General features: G+C 46.8%; 1 protein-coding gene across 1 annotated transcript in view; it reads right to left on the bottom strand.

Moving 5' to 3' along the window:
- LOC147886038 (DUF21 domain-containing protein At1g55930, chloroplastic-like) overlaps positions 1-22,548 on the bottom strand; it is a 99,822-nt gene that overhangs the window by 59,703 nt on the left and 17,571 nt on the right. The window contains exons 5-9 of the mRNA XM_087396308.1: positions 10,993-11,096; positions 10,219-10,300; positions 3,275-3,414; positions 3,084-3,162; positions 2,699-2,762 (exon numbers count right to left, since the gene is read on the bottom strand). Of these exons, the coding sequence (XP_087252434.1) occupies positions 2,699-2,762; positions 3,084-3,162; positions 3,275-3,414; positions 10,219-10,300; positions 10,993-11,096 (469 nt within the window). The remainder of the gene's footprint in view (positions 1-2,698; positions 2,763-3,083; positions 3,163-3,274; positions 3,415-10,218; positions 10,301-10,992; positions 11,097-22,548) is intronic.

Here is a 22,548-nt window from a genome sequence, read left to right as displayed (position 1 = left end):
GTCTCACACTCTTTGCTCTGACGGGGGGTGTTGGAGATATCATAGCCAAAGAGTGTGTGGGATCTAGTACTAGTTCATGTGTGTGTCATGTGTGAGTGCCACATGTCACTATGGGACTTATCCCATATGCACTTGGTGCTAGTGTGTGAGTGTGAGTGTGTAGCCTATATAAGGCTTGTACTTTACTTGTCATGTCATACTTGATGAATGAACGAAAGCCTTCATTATGTCTTCATTTGAGTATCACTTCTTCAATCCTTAGCCTTTCTCTCTCATAAACTGATGTTATTCAGATCCCTCCTACATAATACATGAATGTAGTTATGTTATGCTATTATAATAATCTGGGGCTGAGTTGTTGTACTCCCCCACAGACTCTCAATCTCAAACTGATGCTGTAGTTTTTGGTGCGAGATCTTCCGAGGACGTTAATATTTCTTTCTTTCTTTCCTTGTCACTCACATCATGTTTATAACACTTCCGTCTTGCTATGCAATCAGTTCATGTCTCATATAGGCATCCCAGTCCAGTGCAAAACTCCATGGCAACCCTTGTCAAGTATTTGGTTGTTCAATTCTAACCTAGCAGCTCCAATAGAGTCCTGGCAGGATAGAAACCAACCAAGTCAGTCCTGGCAGCTCTAAATGAGCCCTGGCAGGATAGAAACCAACCAAGTCTGTCTTGGCAACTCTAAAAGAGTCCAAGCAGGGCAGAGACTAGAAAAACAACTAACCCTGCCTATTCCTGGCACACAGTAACAAGGCAAAAGCTTCCGGAGCTAGCACGCAACACAAACCCATAAATTGGCCTAACAAAGTAAGCGAAATTCATCCAAAGCACTCTTGGTTGAAGGCGAATCCTTTCTAGCAATAACTCACTGTGGATGGCGAATCTTCCTGGCTACACAAAACCCTGCAACAGATTGCAAATCACCCTAGCTGCTCCCTATCTGAACACGAATTGCCCTCGCACGTCGCTAACTGAAAAATAAAATTCCATGACCGGTCCCTGACTGAAAAGCAAAATTCCTTGGCAAGTCCTTGACTAAAAAACGAAATTCCCTAGCTGGTCTTGATCGAAAAACGAGTTCTTCTAGAGGCTCCCTAGCACAAAAACGAATTCTTATGGAGGCTCCTGGCACAAAAACAAATTCGTTTTGGAGCTTCTGGCAGCCGCGGTAGCTCTCAAACATCACACGGATTGCTCTGGTAGTCAAAAATCAACAAGGCGGTTTGTTAGAACAGCCCTGGGGCACTTTCCCAATATGTGACCTGTCTCTCTCTGTCTTTCTATGGACCAAAAACCAGCCCTAAAAACAAATTTCGACTTTTCTGCTTGCTTTCCAAGCTAGCTAGCCAAACGTGGCCCATGGAGCTATCTTTAGTAGTGGGATTTTTACCCCTTTCTAACCTTCAGTCCCTTGGAATTAATTGCACTGAAGTGGCCTTTTTTTTTTCCCTTGGAATTAATTGCACTGAAGTGAGAGAAAAAACCCGCGAGAGCAAGCTCAAAGCGGAATGCATCATGAAATCATGAGGATAAATAAACCCCCTCAGAATGAGGTGGAAAACAACCAAGGCTGAGACTGAAAGTGCCACCTCAACCCTGTAGGAGTCTCAGAGAAGAAAGGAGAATCCTTCCATTCCATGAAGAAAGAAGCCCTCCTAGCTGAGGCTTGAAGTGGCCTTTTAAGAATTAGTTCCATGGTAGAATTTCACATCCCGGTGACATCTCATTAGGATCGTGAGTGCCCTCTCACAAAGGCACGGACCCAAAAGCCTGCAAAGAACATACAAATCCCCACTTTGTGGTTTTAACAAAGGCTTCTCAATATAACAGGGGACAATTTCTGGAGGCTTCAAAAAATTGGTCCCTTTCGATATGAGATAACCCTTCGATATCTATGGTGGTGTGAGTGAACCGTGATACAATCATTGAAAATTATGCTACTGAGTCATGTGTTTGAAGTCAGTATTCAAATTACTTGGTTGTGATGTTGGGAATGAAAGGACCAAAAAGCTATATGCATGTAGGCACCATACTTACAAGACTGTAGACAGTGCTTGTGTGGCCAGCTTTCACGTATGAACAAAAGAGATATTACAGTGGAGGATACCTGATGTAATGTTGTCTACCCAGCTACGGACACAGATAGATGAATTTTAAAGTCAATTCTCTTGTAGCTTCTTCACACAGCCATGAGAGCCTTCTACAATGATTTTCGACACACCTAAGGTGGAGGGGGAGACTGAGGAACATGTCTTGATGTGCTGCTATCCTACAAGATCCGAGGGAGATGTCATTGCCTTTTCACCCATGGATACACTAACAAAGCAAAGACATGGACTACCCAGGATCAGAGTTATAATGCACACTTTGTATAAGAGGTCACATGACTCAAGTCTAGACTCATGAGATATACTAAAGTTCATGGCCCTAGCCCCAAACAGATCACATACTCTTTCCAACAGAAGAATTCGTCAGCAGGTGTATGTGCCTAAACAAAGAGCCGGCTCTCAAATCAAAAAAAAAAAAGGGTCGGGAGACGCGGGGACCAAGACCCTGACTTTTAGACAAGCCAAATCAGCAAAATAGAATACTGTCTCGCATTGTATCTTGAAACTCTGTAGTCTAAGGAGACTTACAATTTTACTTGACAACAAACGTCTTCTCAGGGACAAAGGAAAATAAAGCTTACCAGGTACAAAATAAGCAGGCTTGTGAGCAATTCGGCCAACTGTCAATCTTTGCAATAACTCAACCTGCAAACAAGTAGTCACAATAGAAATACAATATGTTAAACTTAACAGAAAGCCAACAAACCCTGTTTCTGTCCATGAAGTTATCGCCCAGAAATTATTGTCAGCTACAGATAGGCTACCAAAAGATATCCGTCCCTTAATTCTTTCCAAATTCAGTTGTTCCTAACATTCATATAGATTTATCCCTTCAGATTAAATCTTGCACCATTGATTTCAAAATACCTTTGGTAATGGCACTCCCTCAGAAAACTCACAGATCTAGATCAGAAGACCACAATATTGAAAATTCATGCCAGGTCAAATCAAATACTGTGCACCTACCTGTTCCACATAGTCAAGCATATCCATGGCATATGCTATTCCAACAATGTTGTCCACACGGCGTTCAAACACTGGCACCCTGTGAGTCCAATGCCACAGTCCAGGCTTAGATGCATGTTGCAAATATTTAACATAGTTCTCAAAAGAGATCATCTCCAACTAGCTTCAGCATAAAAAGTAGAAAACTTTACCTTGAATACTGATGTGTCACCCATAGGTTCCGAAAATCCATTAGAGTAGCACTTCCATCAATGGCCACCACATCAACTAAGGGTGTCATCACCTCCCGGACATATGTGTCTTTAATCTCAAGCACATTTTCAATCATGTCCTGTATTCAAACATGCATCGGTATTCATAACAGTATAGAGAGAATCTCTCTGTAACTCCACAAACTCCACACCCTCATAAAAAGGAAGGCGCTCAATAAGCAGTTTACAATAAAATATGAATGGTATCTCTATGTCCTTTTTTCTCTACTACTGTATTCTTCTTTATAATTGCAGATGAATAACACGCTACAGTCAACAACAAACTCTCCACACCAACCATTAAATTGCCATAATAACTGCATTTTAGTGGGCATCTATTCCATAGTGCACCACTAAGATCCAACTGGTAAGGCAATCTTAGGCATTCACTTCTGACTTGCTCAAAAGCATCGTACTGCAGTCCATACACACTGTACGGACTGCCTTGGGGAGCGTGCAGCAGCCTAGAGCGTGGGAGAGACAGCCAGCAACTCGAATTGTGTGCCAACAGGAGGAAGAACAGCTAGAAATCGTCAAAATCAGCAAGAAGTGTGTGCAAGCCAGTACCAGCTTCTTCTGCAGGCTAGGAGTGCCCCAGGAGGGTGAGGGATGAAGATGGTAGGTGTTGGAAGCACATGCATGACAAATGGCCCTTCATTAAAGCCCTAACCCACCTTACCAAGGACAGCGTTGGTTGTCCTTGGGCCCAACTTTAAAACCCAGCTTTAATGCCTTTGCCTTGCCCCTAGGACCTAGTGGGTACACCTAGAATTTGCCCCTAGGAGCTTCTAGGAAGTTTGCACTTCCTCTAGCCAGTCCCTCATGGCCAAATTATTACTTGACTTAACCACGGTTAACCCCGGGTTGAGTTACATTAGACTTTTCACATCCCGTGACACAATGTGTGGTATGTGAGTTCACCTTTTGTATCTAATTTTGGTTCCTCTCTTTGGATACTCATATTCACTTAATGATTGCCATATCTTGCCGTCTATTCCAAATCTGAGTGCAGTTTACATCTACATGTGTGTGCGCACATCACAATAGGATCTAAAGCTCTCAAATGAGATCTGGTGGACAATTTTGGTTCCTCTCTTTGGATACTCATATTCACTTAATGATTGCCATATCTTGCCGTCTATTCCAAATCTGAGTGCAGTTTACATTTACATGTGTGTGCGCACACATCACAATAGGATCTAAAGCTCTCAAATGAGATCTTCTGCTGCAGATTCTAACATGGTAGCAGAATACTAGGATTTGAGCTAGATTTACATCATTCAAACATGCAGCGGAATCATGCAAAGAGAGAGAGAGAGAGAGAGAGAGAGAGAGAGAGAGAGAGAGAGATGCACAGCAGACTGCAAGAGATTGTAAGAGGCATGTTGGGAAAACCTCTGCTTTACTGCTGAGAAAAACCAATTCTAACAATACAAACAAACGCTGAACTGCACCCCTGGAAGATAAAACACAAAGGGAAAAATAAGCCCTATCTATAGGAGGGGAGGTGTATCCTGATCAGCTGACCTTAGAAGAGCAGGTAACAGCAGCATGTAGAGCAACAGGAGCAGCCTGTTTCCAGCACCTCACTCACCATGAGCATGCGGTTTTCAGCATACTATTGCACTCTAACTTAGTTCTTTTAAGGCTCTAGACACTCCTAGTTTCTCTTATCAAGGGGGTCTAAGGCCACATGATGGATATGTTATGCCACTTCTAGGCCACTTTGCGTGTTACAGATGTTCATAAAACTTTCATTCTTTCTTTCTTTGTTTCTTTCTTTCTTTCTTTCTTGATCTCCTGTTACAGCTCTCGCACCGCTTATGACCCCTACTTCAGAGGTGTCACTCTCCCCTCTCCCTCTCAGTCAGCCCACGCCCCCACACCCCGTTGGGACTGCCTCATCCATTCCACTATCATCTCCGTTCCTCACCCAGTTCACCCAGTCACCATCCAGTTTCTCAATCCCACACTTTCATGCCACAGTCACCACAGTCTCAGCATGGACATGGGTGGGCTGATACACCAGAGGCCCGTGAGACCTTGCTCATGGAGATACATAGTTTCCGTGAGCGTGAGATGGAGCTGACTCGCTTCGCACAGGAGCAGGTGCATCTGTGTTCGTGGCCGCTACCTTGGGTGTGGCTAAGGACAGGATAGAGAGGGCATGGCAGGTGGGGAGAGATCCCAACCGAGAGCAACCCCTGATCATACGGTTACGTTGACTTCTCTAGCCGCGGAGAAGTCCTCCTAGTGGGGGACTTCAATGCGAGGACAAGGGCTCGTCGAGTACCACTTCTTGACTTCAAAGATGATTCCACTCTACTACCAAATATTGACCTTGAGGAGGCAGGTATGCTACGGGTTTCAATTGACAAGCGAGGTCCATTCTCATCTTATGGGCAGGCCCTATTACACCTCGGCAGGATACATGATCTCATTATCTATAATGGTCTTGACAGATGGCCCGCTTCAAGTGGTTTCACATGCTTTCCACATGGGGGGGGCTCCAGTGTTGTTAATTACATCATCGGATCCCCTGTCTTCACATCTCGCATTACTGACTTGACTATAGCACCTCTCCCCCCAAGGGCTGATCATACATACCTTTTCCTTAGCATCTCCACCTCCCTTCGCACAGCACCTTCCAACCCGCTCAGTGCTTACTCCACCTACCACGATATACGCTTTGATCAGGATCACTCACCTTCTTACTCTGGCCGTCTGTACATACTTCTCGCTTATATTGACTTCATACCTATTACCCCTTTTAGAGGATCGTGCTGCCCTTGTCACCTGCTCACTACGCGAGGCTGCCATTCACACTTTCCCCCACACCACCTGCTCCACCCGCCCACCACCCCCTGGAACCGTACCATGTAATAGTTGGTACAATGATGAGTGTAAGGCTTTACGCCATCAACTCAAATTCGAAACCAAAAACAGTCTTCCAAGCGCACCAGATACGCTATGCGAATACCGTAGACTGGTACGGAGGAAGAAACTAGACTTCGTTCGTCGGAATGAGGAGGAGCTACTGAACATTTTGTTTAGTAACAACTCTAAGGAATTCTGGCGGAGATTTCTAGAAGGACGATCCCCTCCGCCACTCATCGACACTCAAATCTGGTTTGATTATGCACGCACACTTTATGACATCCCAAATCAGCCAGTCCCTAACCTCTCACACATGCCTCGTCCCACATCCTGCACCCTCTTCACTAGAGGAGGGGTAAAGGATGCCGTAATGAAACTTCATAATGACCGAGCGAAGGATCATGAGGGGCTATGCACTAAGTTCATTGCATATGGGATTAACCTCCTAGCCCCGATCTTAGCAAAGCTTTTTTATGAAGCTATTTGTTTGGGATTTCCACACACTTGGACCATTAACACTATCTCACCCATCCACAAGGCAGGGGATACCATGAGCCCGCAGAACTACAGGACCATTATGATTGGACATGTCATGTCCAAGATTTATGCATCACTACTTGACTCCAAGGTTAGCACACTTGCAGAGTGTCGAGGACTTAGAGCAGCAGGACAAGCCGCATTCCGGCGTGATCATGGAACCATGGACCACACTCTCACGCTCAGATGTATCATCGAGGAAGCGAGGTCACGAAAGCAGAGGGTTTATTGTTGCTTTGTGGATTTCCGCAAGGCATTTGGCACGGTTTCCAGAGCCCACCTCAGACGGCACCTACAAGACTTGGGTTATGACCAGGAGATCATTTGGGCCGTCATGGCACTTTACGAGAGAGTTTCAGGCAGAGTTCGGGCAGGATCCGAGTGGACAGACGAGATCATGAGCACCATCGGGATCAAACAAGGGTGTCCTTTGTCACCAACCTTGTTTGGCCTCTACATTGTCAAGCTTGAGACAGTGATGCAGACACAGGGGGGTGTAAGTTGCTCTTTTGCAGGCACGCTCATCTAGATTTTGCTCTATGCAGATGACGTGGCTCTCTTGTCTTCCTCAGCAGAGGGGCTTCAGAGACACCTAGACGCACTACAGTCCTTTCGTGAGTCTCATGATTTGAAGGTCAACCTGGGTAAAACCAAGGTCATGATCTTCGATACATCTCGAGCCATCATGCGTCAGGAGCAGTTCACATTTGCGGGGTCATCTATTGAGATAGTTTCATCATACACTTATCTTGGGGTTATCTTCTCCGGACCCAGCTACACTATGAGACCCGCGATGCAGGCACGCTTGAGTAGAGGATATGCTTCATTAACCAGACTAGAGAGGCAGTGCTTCCGCTCGCACTTTCAAGATCCACGCACCAAGGGGTTGCTTTTTGACTCCTTGGTTCGCTCAACAAGGATGTACGGCAGCCCTTGTTGGGGGCCAGACTTGTCGGATACAAAGTGGGCCCATGTGGAGCAGCTACAGGTTCTCATGTTATCACGGATGATTTGTATTAAGTCATCCGTTCCTCACCAGATCATTCAGGCTAAGTTTGGGTCACCCCTTTTATAGCTAGATGCTGCATTTCAGGTCATCACGTATCTGTACCGAGTTAGGGAATATGGGGATTATACCTCGAGGCGTAGCAGGCTACCATGGATAGCTCTATCCTCTTCTATGGCACTTGCAACAAGAGGAGACCAGAGGTGCTGGTATGCACGTACAAAGAGATGGTTTGAGCGATTGGGGCTCCACATGGATAGACTACCTCCCTTCCAGTACAGCATGGATGCTCCGTTTTCTCCCCTCTTATCACACAAGGTCAACCAGGTTATCCGTGAGGATCTACTACAGCTACACACATTTCGTACCTGGTTGGGACCGAGTGAACTCCCAGTGAAGCTCAGCTTCTACAGAGATCACTTCTTACATATCACAACGGAGGGTTCCATTGACCCACCAGGATACACGCAGATTCACCTACCCCACTCGCTGAGGATCTCTCTTGGGCAGTTAAGGGTCTTTGCATTGAGAGCGGTAGAGCGGAGCGACTACCCAGGGAGAGGCGCATATGCACACTGTGTGACATGCAGGAGGTTGAGACACATGAGCATTTCATCTTCAGGTGTCCTGTGTACTATGAGATCCGAGGGCGTTTCCACTGCCTCTTCATGGATACTTTTGGGATTTTGGCATGTTTTCTCTCCTACCCAGACCAGCGGTGTTTGGCAGGTTTCATTCATGAGGCACTTAGACACCGTGAGAGGATACTCCGAGCACGAAGACAGGAGCAGACTTCTTCCTCAGCTAATCCCTCTCAGAGCTCTATCACAGAGTTCTTTCAGCTAGATCACATGGACTCCCACGAGACGAGGCCTTGACATGACCGAGACCCGGAGCCTGTGACCCGACAACTCAGACACAGGGTCAACACACAGATCACACTTGGGGACATCCCCTCCTTGTTTAGAGTCGGAGCCCGACCAACGGAGGTCACAGGAGCCCTGGTCAGACGCAGAGCTACGACCAGGAGACGTACCAGGACCGCACCTCTGAGTGGCCACCAGCACTCTATTGCCGACTTCATGCCTCCACTGCCTCATCCATCCTGATATCTTGCTGCTGCCGATGATGATGATGATATTGATGACGATGCTGAGATTGATATATAGTCCACCATCGACATGACTATGTTGTACTTAGGACTTAGTACTGTCATTCTGCATTTTTGCATTTTGCATTGGTATGGACGCTCGTTTAGTAGCTCCACTACCATAGCTTGTTGTATCAGGATTTTCACAGTCTCATAGACCCATCGGTCTTCCGAAGACTTTAATAAACTTTCTTTCTTTCTTTCTTTCTACTCTGAGTACCTCTACTCTCCTCAAGATACTCTCCCATCAGTATGCAACCTTCCGTGTTCTCTTAAATGCTAGCCCCTTACTTTACCTTCTGAAAGATCCTCAACTATATGGCTCCCCACCATAATCACTATTCATAGTGACACCCGCTCCTCATCTCTCCACCAAGAAAGTTACGAGCAGACTGTAGCAGTCTGCCCACAAGAACAGGTTGGCAGCAGTCTGCAGAGTACAGGAGCAGTTCAGGTCCACCGGGATCCATTAGGGGCCTGCCACGTGGCAGACCAGCTGGCAGTAGGGCTGACTGGTCGGGTATCTGCACAGATTCAGTCTGTGGATGTGGTGGGCCAATCTTACATAAAGCCGCATTGCTGGGGGTCTTTCACTCCATCTATTTGGCTGCATTCAGAGCAGCAGGCAGGCCAGGGATCAGCATCGAGAGTGGCTCAACATTGGATGTATCCAGAGCAGTAGGGAGGCCAGTGATCTAGTGTGGAGTACACACATCCTGCACCTCTTCATCAGTTTGAGAAGCAGTTCTTGGCCTCCTATTTCCACAAGTGCCAGGGCCATGAGAAGCTCCCAACGTTCCAGCAGCCTCCAATTGGTCTAATGATTGCCTTCCAGCTCATCACACTTGCTGCTCCTTCAGCATGCTGTATGGGACCACTCTGCTAAAACACAAGCCCTAGTGACTGGCGTCCCCTTTCTTCTTCCTGGTGCATCTATCTTTCAAAACACTTATGATGCTTGCAGTATCATTCAAGTGCTTCTGCATCATGTAGCCTTGTCTTCTGTCCAATCTTTGCTTTGTTTACAAGACTGAATTGAAGGAACCCTACACAAAGTCAACTTTACAAAAGACAAGTACCTTTGAGTTATGCCTTATCGCACGTAACAGAAACTTTATAAAGATCACAGACAAGCAAAGAGAAGAAAATCGGACCAGCACTCATCTAAAATTTTGGTCATAAGCATTCTCTCAAAAGAATTACCAACAACAATCAAACTTAAAGTTTTCTCATGTTGCTTCCAAAATTTCGAGTCTGAGATCTCAAAAACAAAATGTCCCATATGACATGCTCATTCAGGCCTCTCAATATTACCTGCTCTTCCTCCTCTATAGATCCGCTTAATTCTGCACCTCGTAGCATCAGCTTCAGCTCCTCTTCAGTAACAAAGGGCTCACTTTCAACCAACATAACATCCGTCAATGCCAGACAAGGCAAGGAAAAAGAAAACTTTGTTTCAAAGCCTCCAGTCTACAGAAGTGTGCACATATACTGAAACAAGAATTGGTTCTGGGACAACATTTTGAGCTTTACATTCCAAAAACTGTATACAGCTCCTAAATTACAGACAGAAATATTTCTGACATCCCAAATTTGGTGCTGTGTGGTACAATACATATCATAAAAAACTAGCAGTCAATTCAGCCCTTCAAGAGCACGATCTGGGATCATAGTGCCAAGTGAATAAGAAAAATATTTATTGTCCAAGGGATCATTAGATATGGTGGCCTTCATATGCATTTAGTTATTCAGTGAAGGTGGTGCCGATGGTGCAAGAGTTGCACTCCTTCCGATTGAATAAACGTGGCATTCTTGTCATGTTAACAAATTAAACTCTCATATCACTCTTCAAACTCAAACAAGAGACATTATTAAACACCAGGAAGTAAAACACTCAGGGCACAGATGTATAGAATACAGAAAGTATGAATTGCATGAAATTGCAGAATTTAACCAGAATCTTTTAACAGAAACAATTTTCTTCCATAATAGCTAAATCTGAATCCTTAGAAAACATTATGTGCACATGTCAATCACAAAACAATGACCTTTACAAGCATCAAACGATGACAAGGTTGGCACTATTACCCGCTGCTCTTCAATCCAAGGAGCTTCAGCAGACCCATTGAGATAGCAGTAACTATACGCCCAACAGGATAAAGAACATATGAAAGCCAAGCTACAGGTCTCACCTGCCACATAATCAAACATTATTATTACATCAAATGAATTTTGGAGCATATCTTTTGACGTACAGAAGTATCCCATGATGCCACAAAAGATAGAATCTGTCTGCATAACAAGACTCAGCTGCTGTGACATCCCCACCAACTTCCCCAGCACCAAGTTATCCATGTAGATCATGTATATATGAATGTTGAACCTTACACAAACATTTAGGATATTCACATACCCAAGTATATACAAGTTTTCATCAAAACTCCAGAATGAGGGCTTAAGTTTTCAAAAACCAGAAAAAAAAGTCCACCACATACTCTTCATCCAAACTACAGCCTGCTTGTAAGCAATTGAAACCGTCCTTTGGAGAATCCAAAGGGTGGTGAACAATAAATAACAACCAAAAACCATGATTACAGCCACTTAGAGAATTATTACAGCCAACCATATGAATAAAAGAAACCAAAATCAGGAGCTAGATTGCCCCTATCCTGCACCAAACACCAGATTCGCCCTTAACTTAGCGCCCCTTTCGGTATTTCCTTATCATTTATTCAAAAGGCATCCAAACACAAGAAAAGCACTGTCGTGCATCGGCCCAAAATCAGCCATCTGAATAATCCATTCACAGGCACTTACGGCCTGTTATGCATCAGTTTCAGTCTCAAAAAGGCATCCCAGTCCAATGCAATATCCCATGGTAGTGGTTCTTCCAATTCTTGCTGATATTTCTAACCTAGCAGCTCTGATACCTTTCAAGGGAATCCTGGCAGGAGAGAAATCAGCCAAGTCTGTCCTGGCAGCTTTGATACCCTTCAAGGGAACCCGGCAGGACAAAGGCCAGCAAAATAACCAATCCTGGCTGTTCCTGGCAAACAGAAAGGCTAGCTGCAAACAAGGCAATAGGAACTGAAGATTCTGAGGCAGTAGGAAAGCTTCTGGGAAGCAATCAACTGATCTGAAGGCTTTGGAACCCTGGAACAGCAGCAAGCAAGTAGGCGAATTGATCTGGAGCAGTTCCCATGCAATCGGGCAGTTTAAATAAGTAGCAACAGCCCTAGAAGAGGTGAAAAACAACAAAAATGATGTCCTTCTGGCACCCTTCTAGCCCCTGGCAGTCCAATCCTAGTATGTGAAATGGATCTGGTACAAATCTGGCACCCCAAAACCCTGTCTAGTGACCCTAGAGTAGATCTGGAACATGAAAATCGGGTCTGGCAACCCTGGAAAGACTTTGGCAAGTGTGACTCAGTAAATCCTCCCGCCTGGAAGCAAATTGACTGGAAACTCCAAACTGCCCTGAAAAGTGCGATTTTGATAGGCACCTGGCCTAGAAGGCTCCTAGAATAAGTGCGAATCAGATTTGGGCCTCTGGGAAGGCACGAACAGCAAGCATGCAGCAAAAACCAGCTGATCTGAAGCCTCCTAGCACAAAAACGAATTTCATTTTTGAGCTTCTGGCAGCCCACCCACAGCCCACAGACTATCCTGATAGTCGAAAATCAGCAAGGCAATGTGATAGAATAGCCATGGAGCACTTTCCCAGCCTGTGACTTGCCTCTCCCTATTCTTTTGTCATCCAGAAAAAGCCTCAAAGCAAATTTTGACTTTTTGCCTTGTCCCAAAAGCCAGCTTGACAAACGTGGCTCTTGGAGGTATATTTAGCTAAAGCGATTTTCTAACCTTCAAACCCTTGCCTTGGCCCATGGAATTAATTGCATTGAAGTGTCCTTTGAACTATTTTAATCAATTGGAGGCTAGGGCAATCACCATAAATTCCTAAAGCTTAGAAATTCCGGTCCCCATGACAGAAAAATTGCAAACGTCCCCGTTTGCACCGAACTTTTTGCTTTGTTCCATCAGAACCTGTTGCAAAGTCTCAAAGCAAGTAGAAGCTCAAAGCCTCAGTTAGTTCAAAAACACAACCGAGCATCCTTACACAAACAACATATATATATGCTCAGACAGACAAGATGCTCCGTATGGCCATCCCGTAGGATCCACATAGATGATTTATCCTCTCATGGACATCCCATAGGACCCAAAGCACGAGGTACATCAAGAGCATATGCAAGCACTCAATGCATGCAAACAAGCACTTCTCAAGATGATTTATCCACTTTATGGCCATCCATCTGGACCCACAACTTTTGGTACATCATGAGTATACAAAATCAATCCATGCATGCAAACATACATCCCATGCATTCCTTCCAGACATGTTCCTCTCAAATGAACTCACATCCTCTTATGGCCTGTCTCGAAGGTTCATAATCCGTGGGACATAAGGAACAAAACACAGAAAAGTTCACAATCCAAAACAAAAAGATTCACCGAAGTGAACCAACACTTTGGCATCAAATGCCATTAGAATTAAGTGGCAGTGACCGGAGTTTACCACTTCCTATTTTTGTTCTAGCAAGTAGGTCATCCTGCTTCTTGACGATAGCAGTGAACGCAGTATGCTATCCTGTCTCAGAAATACATGCAACACTAGCATCATAAACAATGCTTCAACTTGCACTGCACAATTGGTGTTGCATATATATATGATTTACACATCCCGGGATAGCATACGATATCCAAACACAAAACCATCGCAATAGATTTGGCAGACTTACATACTTTCTAACATGTACCTGTATAGTTGAGACACTTGGGCCCTCAACACACTCACACCTATCCACAAGGCAAGGGATCCCATGGATCCAAGTAACTACAAGACCATTATGATCGGGCATGCCATGTGCAAGGTATATGCTTCAATGCTAGATATGGAGGTCAGTCGTTATGCAAAGATGCATGGACTCAGAGCACATGGAAAGGTAGGCTTTCGATTGACCACGGGACCATGGATCACATCCTGACACTTAGGAGTATCATAGAGGAGGCCAGGACACGGAGACACAGGGTATACTGCTGCTTTGTGGATTTTTGCAAAGCATGTACCTCGAGCACACCTCATCAAACGGTTACCGAAGCTGGGCTATGGGTCGGAGATAGTTTGGGCTGTTATGGGACTTTATGAGAGGGTTTCTCACAGGATTAGAACAAGGGGCAGATGGACACATGAGATCATGAGCACCATTAGGGTCAAACAAGGTTGTCCACTCTCACCGACCTTGTTTGACCTCTACACAGACGAGCTTAAATTTTTTATGAGGACACTAGAAGGAGCTAGTTGTTCTCTAGTCGGTTACTTGCTCCAGGTTCTTTTGTACGCTAATGATGTGGTGCGCTTATCCTCGTCCACTGAGGGGCTCCAGAGACATCTAGATGCACTACTGGATTTTTGCGGGTAGGTCACATCCCCAGAAGGGTGCTGTTGAAGATCATAACCTTGGTTTTCCCAAGGTTGACTGTCAGGCCTGCATCACTGTCTCAAGCTCGTCAATGTAGAGGCCAAACAAGGTGGGCGAGAAAGGACACCCTTGTTTGACCATGACGGTGCTCATGATCTCGTCTGTCCACCTGGATCCTGCCTGAACTCTGTCTGAAACTCTCTCGTAAAGTGCCATGACAGCCCAAATGATCTCTTGGTCATAACCCAAGTCGTGTAGGCGCCGTATGAGGTGGGCTCTTGGGACCGTGTCAATGCGGAGGTGGCTAGGATGAAATGCTAGGCCATCGAGGAAGCCAGAGCTCGTAATGCTAAGCTCCGATAGCGTAAGCAAATGACACTACTTAAGGCAACGACTGAACAGATGCAATTAACGGATGAGCTAACAGTGGAGCTAGCTAGGTTGCTTGTTCAACTGCAGGTTTCACGCATGCGCATCAAAGCACTCTTAGATCAAGGAGCGAGCCACAACTTCATCTCAAGTGTTTCTACAAACCCTCGGCTGAGGACGAAATGAGGACTATGTCATCTGCATATAGTAGTATCTGTACCATCAAATCAGCTAATAGGGAGCCCTCTGCTCCTAGGCGATCAACAAATGATGTGATCTCATCAATGTATAGCCTGAAGAGAGTCGGTGAGAGGGGGCAACCCTGCTTCACCCCTATGGTGCTCTCAACCCAATCTGATAGCTCCCCAGGAATGCAAACTCGCCCTCTGACGGACTCGCATAGACTCATCACTCCCCAGATCATGACCTCTAGGAGATGCAACTCCTGTAGTCGCCTGATCAGGCAAGAATGAGGGACTCTGTCAAAAGCCTTCCGAAAGTCCACGAAGCAAGTGTAGACCTTCTCGCATCTCAACTTCGCCTCCTCGATGATGGTTCTCAGCATAAAAATATGGTCCAATGTGGAGTGCTGTCTCCGGAGGCCTGCCCGCCCAAGAGCCCACTATCCATGATCCTCGTATAACTGGTGATCATCGTACCAGAGGTTCTGAGGCATCTTCCCAGCCGCGGCATGTGTAGGTCGAGTTGTAGGGAAAGATATGATGGCAGCCTCGTGTACCACTGAAGCCAAAGTGGCTGAAACCTGAGCAAGGTCTACCTCCCCTCCGCGTAGAGTCGGAAGCTCTCGAGCTAAGTGACTCACATAAACTGGATCGAGGGTTCGGACAAAGTGAACATGGGTCCGGGTGGGCACATGGAGGACTCTCTCTGACACTGACCTGATAGCAGAAATACAGAATGTGAGGTATGAGTGATCAGCCCCGAGTGGGAGGGGGGGTACTACAAAGTCGTGAATCTGAGATGCAAAGGCAAGGGAGCCCATCAGGTAGTCTGCTGCGCTTGTCCCCCCTCCATGTGGGAAACAAGTGAGTCCACTGGATGATGGCCATCTTTGAAGGCTGTTGTATATGATCAGATCATATACTGCTCCCATGGCAAGTAGGTGCCGCCCATACCTTGTCACGTGCGGAGCATCTGCTGAGTGTCTCACTATCCCGAGCTCAGCTGCATCTAACTCTAGTACTATGAGGGAATCGGATGCAAAGTCAAGTAGCCCCACCTGGTTGTCCCTTGTGCGTGCATTGAAGTCACCAAGGAGGAGGGTGTCACCCTGTTCATGTCTACTCTCATACGGGCTGTTCCCTTCTGTGGCAACTTCACGTGCATAGGATGATGTATCCAAAGGGAAGCAATGAAGATAGGTCGTGCCTCTGGTATCTGAACTCTAATCCACATGTGCCGTGCATGTTCCTCTTTCCTAACCAGTGAAAGGAGTGGCCTGAGAGCTGATTTGAAGAGGACAGCCACACCCCCAGAGCGTCGTACTCCACTATCCCTCCTGAGTTCCCTTCTATGGGCAGACTCCCATGTGTATCCTGTCACAGTGGGCAGCCCTTTCTCTAGGCTCTCGTGTGTCTCGGTATAGAAAACTATGTCCCTGTCAGCATATGTCTCCGAGAAACCTCCTGGGTCGGACCAAAGGGTGCCATTGCAGTTCCAAACTGCCATTTTCAAGCCCCCTTGTGCCCTCTTCCCCTGGGTCTGACACCGTCATGTGCTGTCTATTTCTCCTTCTTCTCTTCCTTCCCTTCCTCCCCTGTTTGCTCTCTCTCTGATAATCACTTTTCCATCCCTATAGGCAGCCCATTTTCCTGCATCTCTTGCTGCCATAACCCGAACCATTCCCTCTTTCCGATGTTCCGCTCTTCCCCTGGGTCTCACACCATCATGTGCTGTCTATTTCTCCTTCTTCTCTTCCTTCCCTTTCTCCCCTGTTTGCTCTCTCTCTGATAATCACTTTTCCATCCCTATAGGCAGCCCATTTTCCTGCATCTCTTGCTGCCATAACCCGAACCATTCCCTCTTTCCGATGTTCCTGCTGCAGCAGTGTGAGGTCATCATCCAAGTATATTCTGGTCCCCTTCAAGGTTTCCCTCATACTCATGAGAGTAGATCTGTCCACAGTGGTTCGGAGTTTCATTACAAGGGGTCTTGTTGGGGCCTCAACTTTACCAACCCTCCATGCTGCCTCGCATGTGAGGTTGACTCCCATTTTGGTGAATAAAATCTTGGCATCTGACATGGGGGTGTCTCCAACTGTTACGCCTCTGACTAAGACATTTAAAGCCTTGCTGTTCCTTCTTTTCTCTTCCTCCAGAGCTTGAGAGAGAGAGAGAGAGAGAGAGAGAGAAGAGAAGAGCCTTGGTCCCAGGGTCCTGGAAGTGTGAGTGGAAGCACTGTCTCTCCAGTCGGGCAAGCGAGGCATATCCCGTGCTCAAGTGGGGCTGCATCGCCGGTCTCATCGTGAAAATTGGGCCAGAGAAGACGACGCCCAAGTAAGTATGTGAGGAGACGATCTCAACCGGGAATCTGTCAAATGTGAACTGCTCCTTGTGCATGGTTGTTCCAAATGTGTTGAAGATCATAACCTTGGTCTTGCCAATATCATGATAAGTGGTGTGTGTGATCGAAGTGATGGATGGTGCCGTGAGACAGAGTGTGGAGATGCTGAACAAAAGGTAGGTGTCATGCTGCCCTTGGGGGGGGGGGGGGGGGGGGGGGGTGATGAAACGGAGAAGTCCGTGATGTGCGATGTGAAGGTAGGGGATCCCATGACGTAGTCCACAACGCTAAACCCTCCCCCATGGAGAAAGCAAGTGAAGCCACCAGAGGAGGGCCATAGCTTAAGACCATTATATATGACAAGATCGTGCATCCTGCCCATATCCAAAAATGCGTGACCAAATGATGTGAATGGTCCCCGTCTGTCAGCGGATACTCGTGCCAAGACTTGCCTCATCAAGGTCAATATGTGGCAGCAATAAGACATCATCTCGGAAGTCCAGAAGCGGTATTCCTCGGTTGAAGTCCCCGACTAGAAGGACTTTCCCGCAGCTCGAGAAGTCTAGGATGTCTGGATGAAGAGATGCGTACGGCGATGTCTCGCCCTCCTCTGGCAAAGTGGGATGTTTGAGGCGGGAAGTAGCATAATCTTATATAAAGATCAAGGTTATCTGTACTCCAGATCCGGACCCATAAGAACCTAGAGTGTACATTCCTCCTCTCCACTGAGATGACTCCAAGGAGAGATGATAAGTAAAGTCTTGCCACTCTTCCGGACCCTCATACTCCACCTATCTCCCTCGTTTCGTCTCTGAACGCTGACTCCCATGTGTAGCCGCTGATGATTGGCAACAAGTGCTCTGGACTCTGATGTGTCTCTGTGTAGAAGACTATGTCTCATCCTGTGTATGACTCCGAGAAGTTCCTTGGATCTGACCATAAGGTACCGTTATAGTTCCAAATGGTACATGATAGGGTCTCGATATCCTGGCTCTCATAGACCCCGCCCCCCTATGCGAGAGAGCGGGTAGGTACCCGGTGGTGGCCGGTCAGGAATCTACCATCACGAACAACAGCCCATTTCCTCTCCTTGCAGGCCAAATCACGTTGGTCAGGTTCTCATCCATAGATATCTCTGGATGGTCTCGTAGGGTTGATCTACGTCGGAGTGCTGCTAGTCTCTCTTGGGTGTTACGGAATCGAATGACAAGTGGCTGCTCCCGATTGGGATCTCTCCCCACTCGCCAGGCCCCATCAATTGCCTGCTCTGAGACCCCCGAAGTAGTGGTCACAAAGGCAATCGCACCATCCATGGGCATGTTGTCTATGTGAGGGAACCCCCATACTTTGAGGTTAAGGGCCTTATTGGCCCTCTGCTTTTGCTCCAAGATAGTGGCCAAAACGGTTGCCTTTGCAAGTACTTGCTTTGCCATATCCACTCACCTAGATGTCTCCTCGATGGCTGACTACATCGTGGCTATCTGAGCCTCTATAGTCGTTGGGGTGCCGCCCTGAGGGTGGTCACCTCCTCTCTAAGCTGCATGATATTATGTCTGAGCCCCCCTTGCTTGTGCATGATGCGAGCCAACTCCTGGGCGAAGCGGGCCTGCTCCTTAGTGAAGTGGGTCAGCTCAACCTCTCATGCTCGAACACTATGTAACTCCACCAAGAGATTCTCCCAGGCATCGGGTGGGGTGGCTCTTGGAAAGCCGGGCCCCCATGGTAGCTGGAACTCAAAAGGAGCTAGTACAAATGTGGTGGGGTGGGGCTGAATAGTGGGTGGCTGGAGTGTGGGATAGGTGAGTTGAGCAGTAGGTGACACAGGAGGGTGATGGGGCCTCTGAAGTGTCGGTGTGGTGAGACTGGCTGATGAAGGGAAGGGTGGCTGGCTGAGAGGTGGTGGTCATAGGAAGGAGGAATATGGGGGAGTCCCTATTGATGCTATCACCTTTGATGTCGGCGTTACCAAGTTCAAGGACAATGGTGCTGCTCCCCCCACGGCTGAGTGAGGTGACAAGAGCGATGTCACTGGTGATGGTGATGATGTGGAAACCGATGTGGAGGATGCTATGGGGGTCGATGTAAGGGCCTATCAAATCTCTTCCACTCTGTCGCTGAAATATCACTCCCCCAGAAATGTCGCTGAGTGAGAGACAGAGAAAGAAAGAAAGAAAGAAAGAAAGAAAGAAAGTTTATCAAAGTCTGCTAAAGACCAATGGGTTTATGAGACTGAAAGAAAACCTGATACAATGAGCAAAAGGGTGGAGCTACTAAGCGAGCATCCTAACCCATGCTAGAAAACTATGTAGACATAGTCAATGATGTCATCATACATGTCGGCCATAAGCATATCCAGCCATCCTGGCGTCATCATCGTCATGTGGAGACACAGTCTGATCCAATACAATACAATAGGTATACAGAACGTCAAGATACACCCAATGACGGACTAGGTAGTGTAGGACGGAAGCGCATAATGGATCGTTGTCTGCTATCTAGGTGAGTAATCTGTCGTGCCCTCTTGGCCGCTACCCAACGCCTGACGAGCGCAACGGTAACCTTGGTTGGCAACACTCCAGGTCTGAAAATAGAGATGTCAGTGAGAGTGATCCGTGCGTCTGTCCTCTCTCGGGTGTGCTGCGTCTCGGTCTCAGGTTCTCTACCTCTTTTGCTATCTGTGGCTCGGAGAGAAACCTCCTCTTCCTGGAAGAACTCTGTGTGGTGGGATGATGAAACCCTCTGCTGAAATGTGCAAGCAGTGGTCTCAATAGAAACTGAGCTTCATAAGAAGCTCTGCATGTGCTAGTCAGGTCCTAAATGTGTGTATCTGTAGGAGGTCCTCCCGGATGATTGGGTTGAATTCATTGCTTTGGAATGGGACAAATGGAGTGTCAATGCTGTACTGGAAGGGTGGTAGCCTATCTATATGAAAACCCCATCTCTTAGACTACCCATGTGCAAGCGTACCAACATCTCTGGTCACCTTGAGTTGCTAATGCCATAGAAGATGCCAGTGTCACCCAAGGTAGCCTGCGTCACCCTGTGGTACATGAGCCATAAGCGCTCACGCGGTAGAGGTAAGTGATAGTCAAGAATGATGCATCTAAATGCAGCGGGGATGCCTCAAACTCAGCCCGAATGATCTGATTAGGGACAAATGGCTTACTGTGTATCATCTGTGATAGTAGGAGAAGTGTAATCTCTCCACTTGAGTCCACTCTATGTCGGAGAGTCTGGTCCCCAACAAGTGCTACCATACACGCCTGCAGGTCGGACCAAGGAGTAAAAGAAGAGAACCTTGGTCCACGGGTCTTGAAAGTGTGAAATCTCCAGTCGGGGCAGGGACTCAGGCGGGCCTGCATCGCTGGTCTCATCGTGAAGATAGGTCCAGAGAACAGAACCCCCACGTATGTGTACGATGAAACGATCTCAACTGATGCCCCGTCAAAAGTGAACTGCTTTTTGTGTGCAAGTGCTTTGGAGGTATGGAAGATCATAACCTTGGTTTTACCCAGGTTGACCTTCAAATCATGGGACACATAGCAGAGTGGAGGAAATTTGAGCAGCTATAGGTAACTATGGGATCTAGAGTGATTCGGAGCAAGCCCTCAATCCCGCATGAGATAGTACAGGGAGAGTTCACCATGACACCACTACAGACTGATGCTATCTTCCAACAGTGACTTTCATTCACAGAGTCTGGAACTTATCCCAGTGGAGACTACCGAGGCTAGCTTTGGAGTCATCCAAACGACTAGCTGAGAGCGGGGCGGACACATGGTTTGCGAGACATGGGATTCAAATGGACAGGCTCCCTCCCTTTCTGTACAGTATGGATGCACCCCCTGAGTCTATTCCACGAGATGAGATTAACCGTATCATACAATTAGGCCTCCTCCAGCTACATACATCTTGGGCTTGGGGGGGAGATTAGGAGCTCCCCACCAAGACCCAGTTCTACCGCGACCATTTCTTGAGAGTCTCGGAGAAGGGCTTCATCGTCAGACCCCAGTACCTCGAGGATAGGGGAGTCTCACACACACCGAAGATCGCCATTGGGCAGATGTGAGTCTCATCTCATCAACTGAGGATTGAGACAGGGAGAGCAGCACATATACCCACAGAGCACCGGATCTACATGTTATGCACACTAGGAGAGATTGAGACAGAGGAGCATTTTCTCTGCGCCTGCCCAACCTACTACCAGATCTAGGGGCGATACCACTATCTTTATCAGGACGGAAGTGGGTTCGGCCCGCTATCGCGATTGATCCACTTCCATGACCAATTCTACATTGGGCTCTATCTACTTGAGATGCGCCGCCACAGGGAGACCTTGCTACGACAGATTAGGGAGCAGCATGAGGGGACCATACCAGAGGATTGAAGGAATAGGAAGTGAGTGAGAGCAAGAGAGATTTAGAGAGCAGGAAGCTTGGAAGCTGAAGACGTAGTTGCAATAGAATAGAGCAAGAGAGTACTACTCAAAAGTGAGAAAAGATAAGGTTTTGTCCTAGTGACAAAACCTTAGTAGTCACTAACCATAGTTAGTGAACTAACTGCGGTTAGGGGGAAAAACCTCTTAAAGAGGGAAAAGTGCCCCTAACAAGCTTATTATATTACATTGGTCACTGATGAATTATATCTATAATTCTAACACCCCCCTGCAGTGCCAATGTCATGTACAAGGCTGATCAATCACCAAACGGATATAAGTTCAAGGCACTGCGAAATGCCTCAAACTTTTCACGTGGTAGTGCTTTGGTGAAAATATCTGCAACGTTGTCATGTGTGGACACAAAGATCATACTGATCTCTCCTGCATGCAACTTCTCTCTGACGTAATGAGAGTGAACCTCAATGTGCTTCGTGCGAGCATGAAACACTGGATTCTTTGCCACTGCAATGGCACTCTGACTATCAGTGAGAATTGGAGAAGGACCCTCCAAAGACAGATGAAGATCAGCAAATAAACGTCTTAGCCAGACACATTCAACTGTTGCTGTGAAAGCTGCCCTGTACTCAGCTTCACATGATGAGGTAGCCACTGTAGATTGCTTCTTGCTCAGCCATGAAATGCAAGATTTACCCAAAAAGAAACAATTGCCACTAGTGGACTGCCTAGTGTCATAATCACCAGCCCAATCTGAATCACTGTAGGCATGCATCTGCAAGTCACCCCCCCTGGGAAATAGTAAGCCAAAAGACTTGGTGCCCTGCAAATAACGGAAGATGCGCTTAACTGCCTGCCAATGCATAGTTTTGGGGCTGT

This window comes from Dipteris shenzhenensis, chromosome 25, assembly GCF_047967505.1.
Source record: "Dipteris shenzhenensis isolate YYH24624 ecotype China chromosome 25, Dip_SZ_1.0, whole genome shotgun sequence".
Lineage (NCBI taxonomy): Eukaryota > Viridiplantae > Streptophyta > Polypodiopsida > Gleicheniales > Dipteridaceae > Dipteris > Dipteris shenzhenensis.
This window is presented reverse-complemented; position numbering and strand designations above follow the sequence as displayed.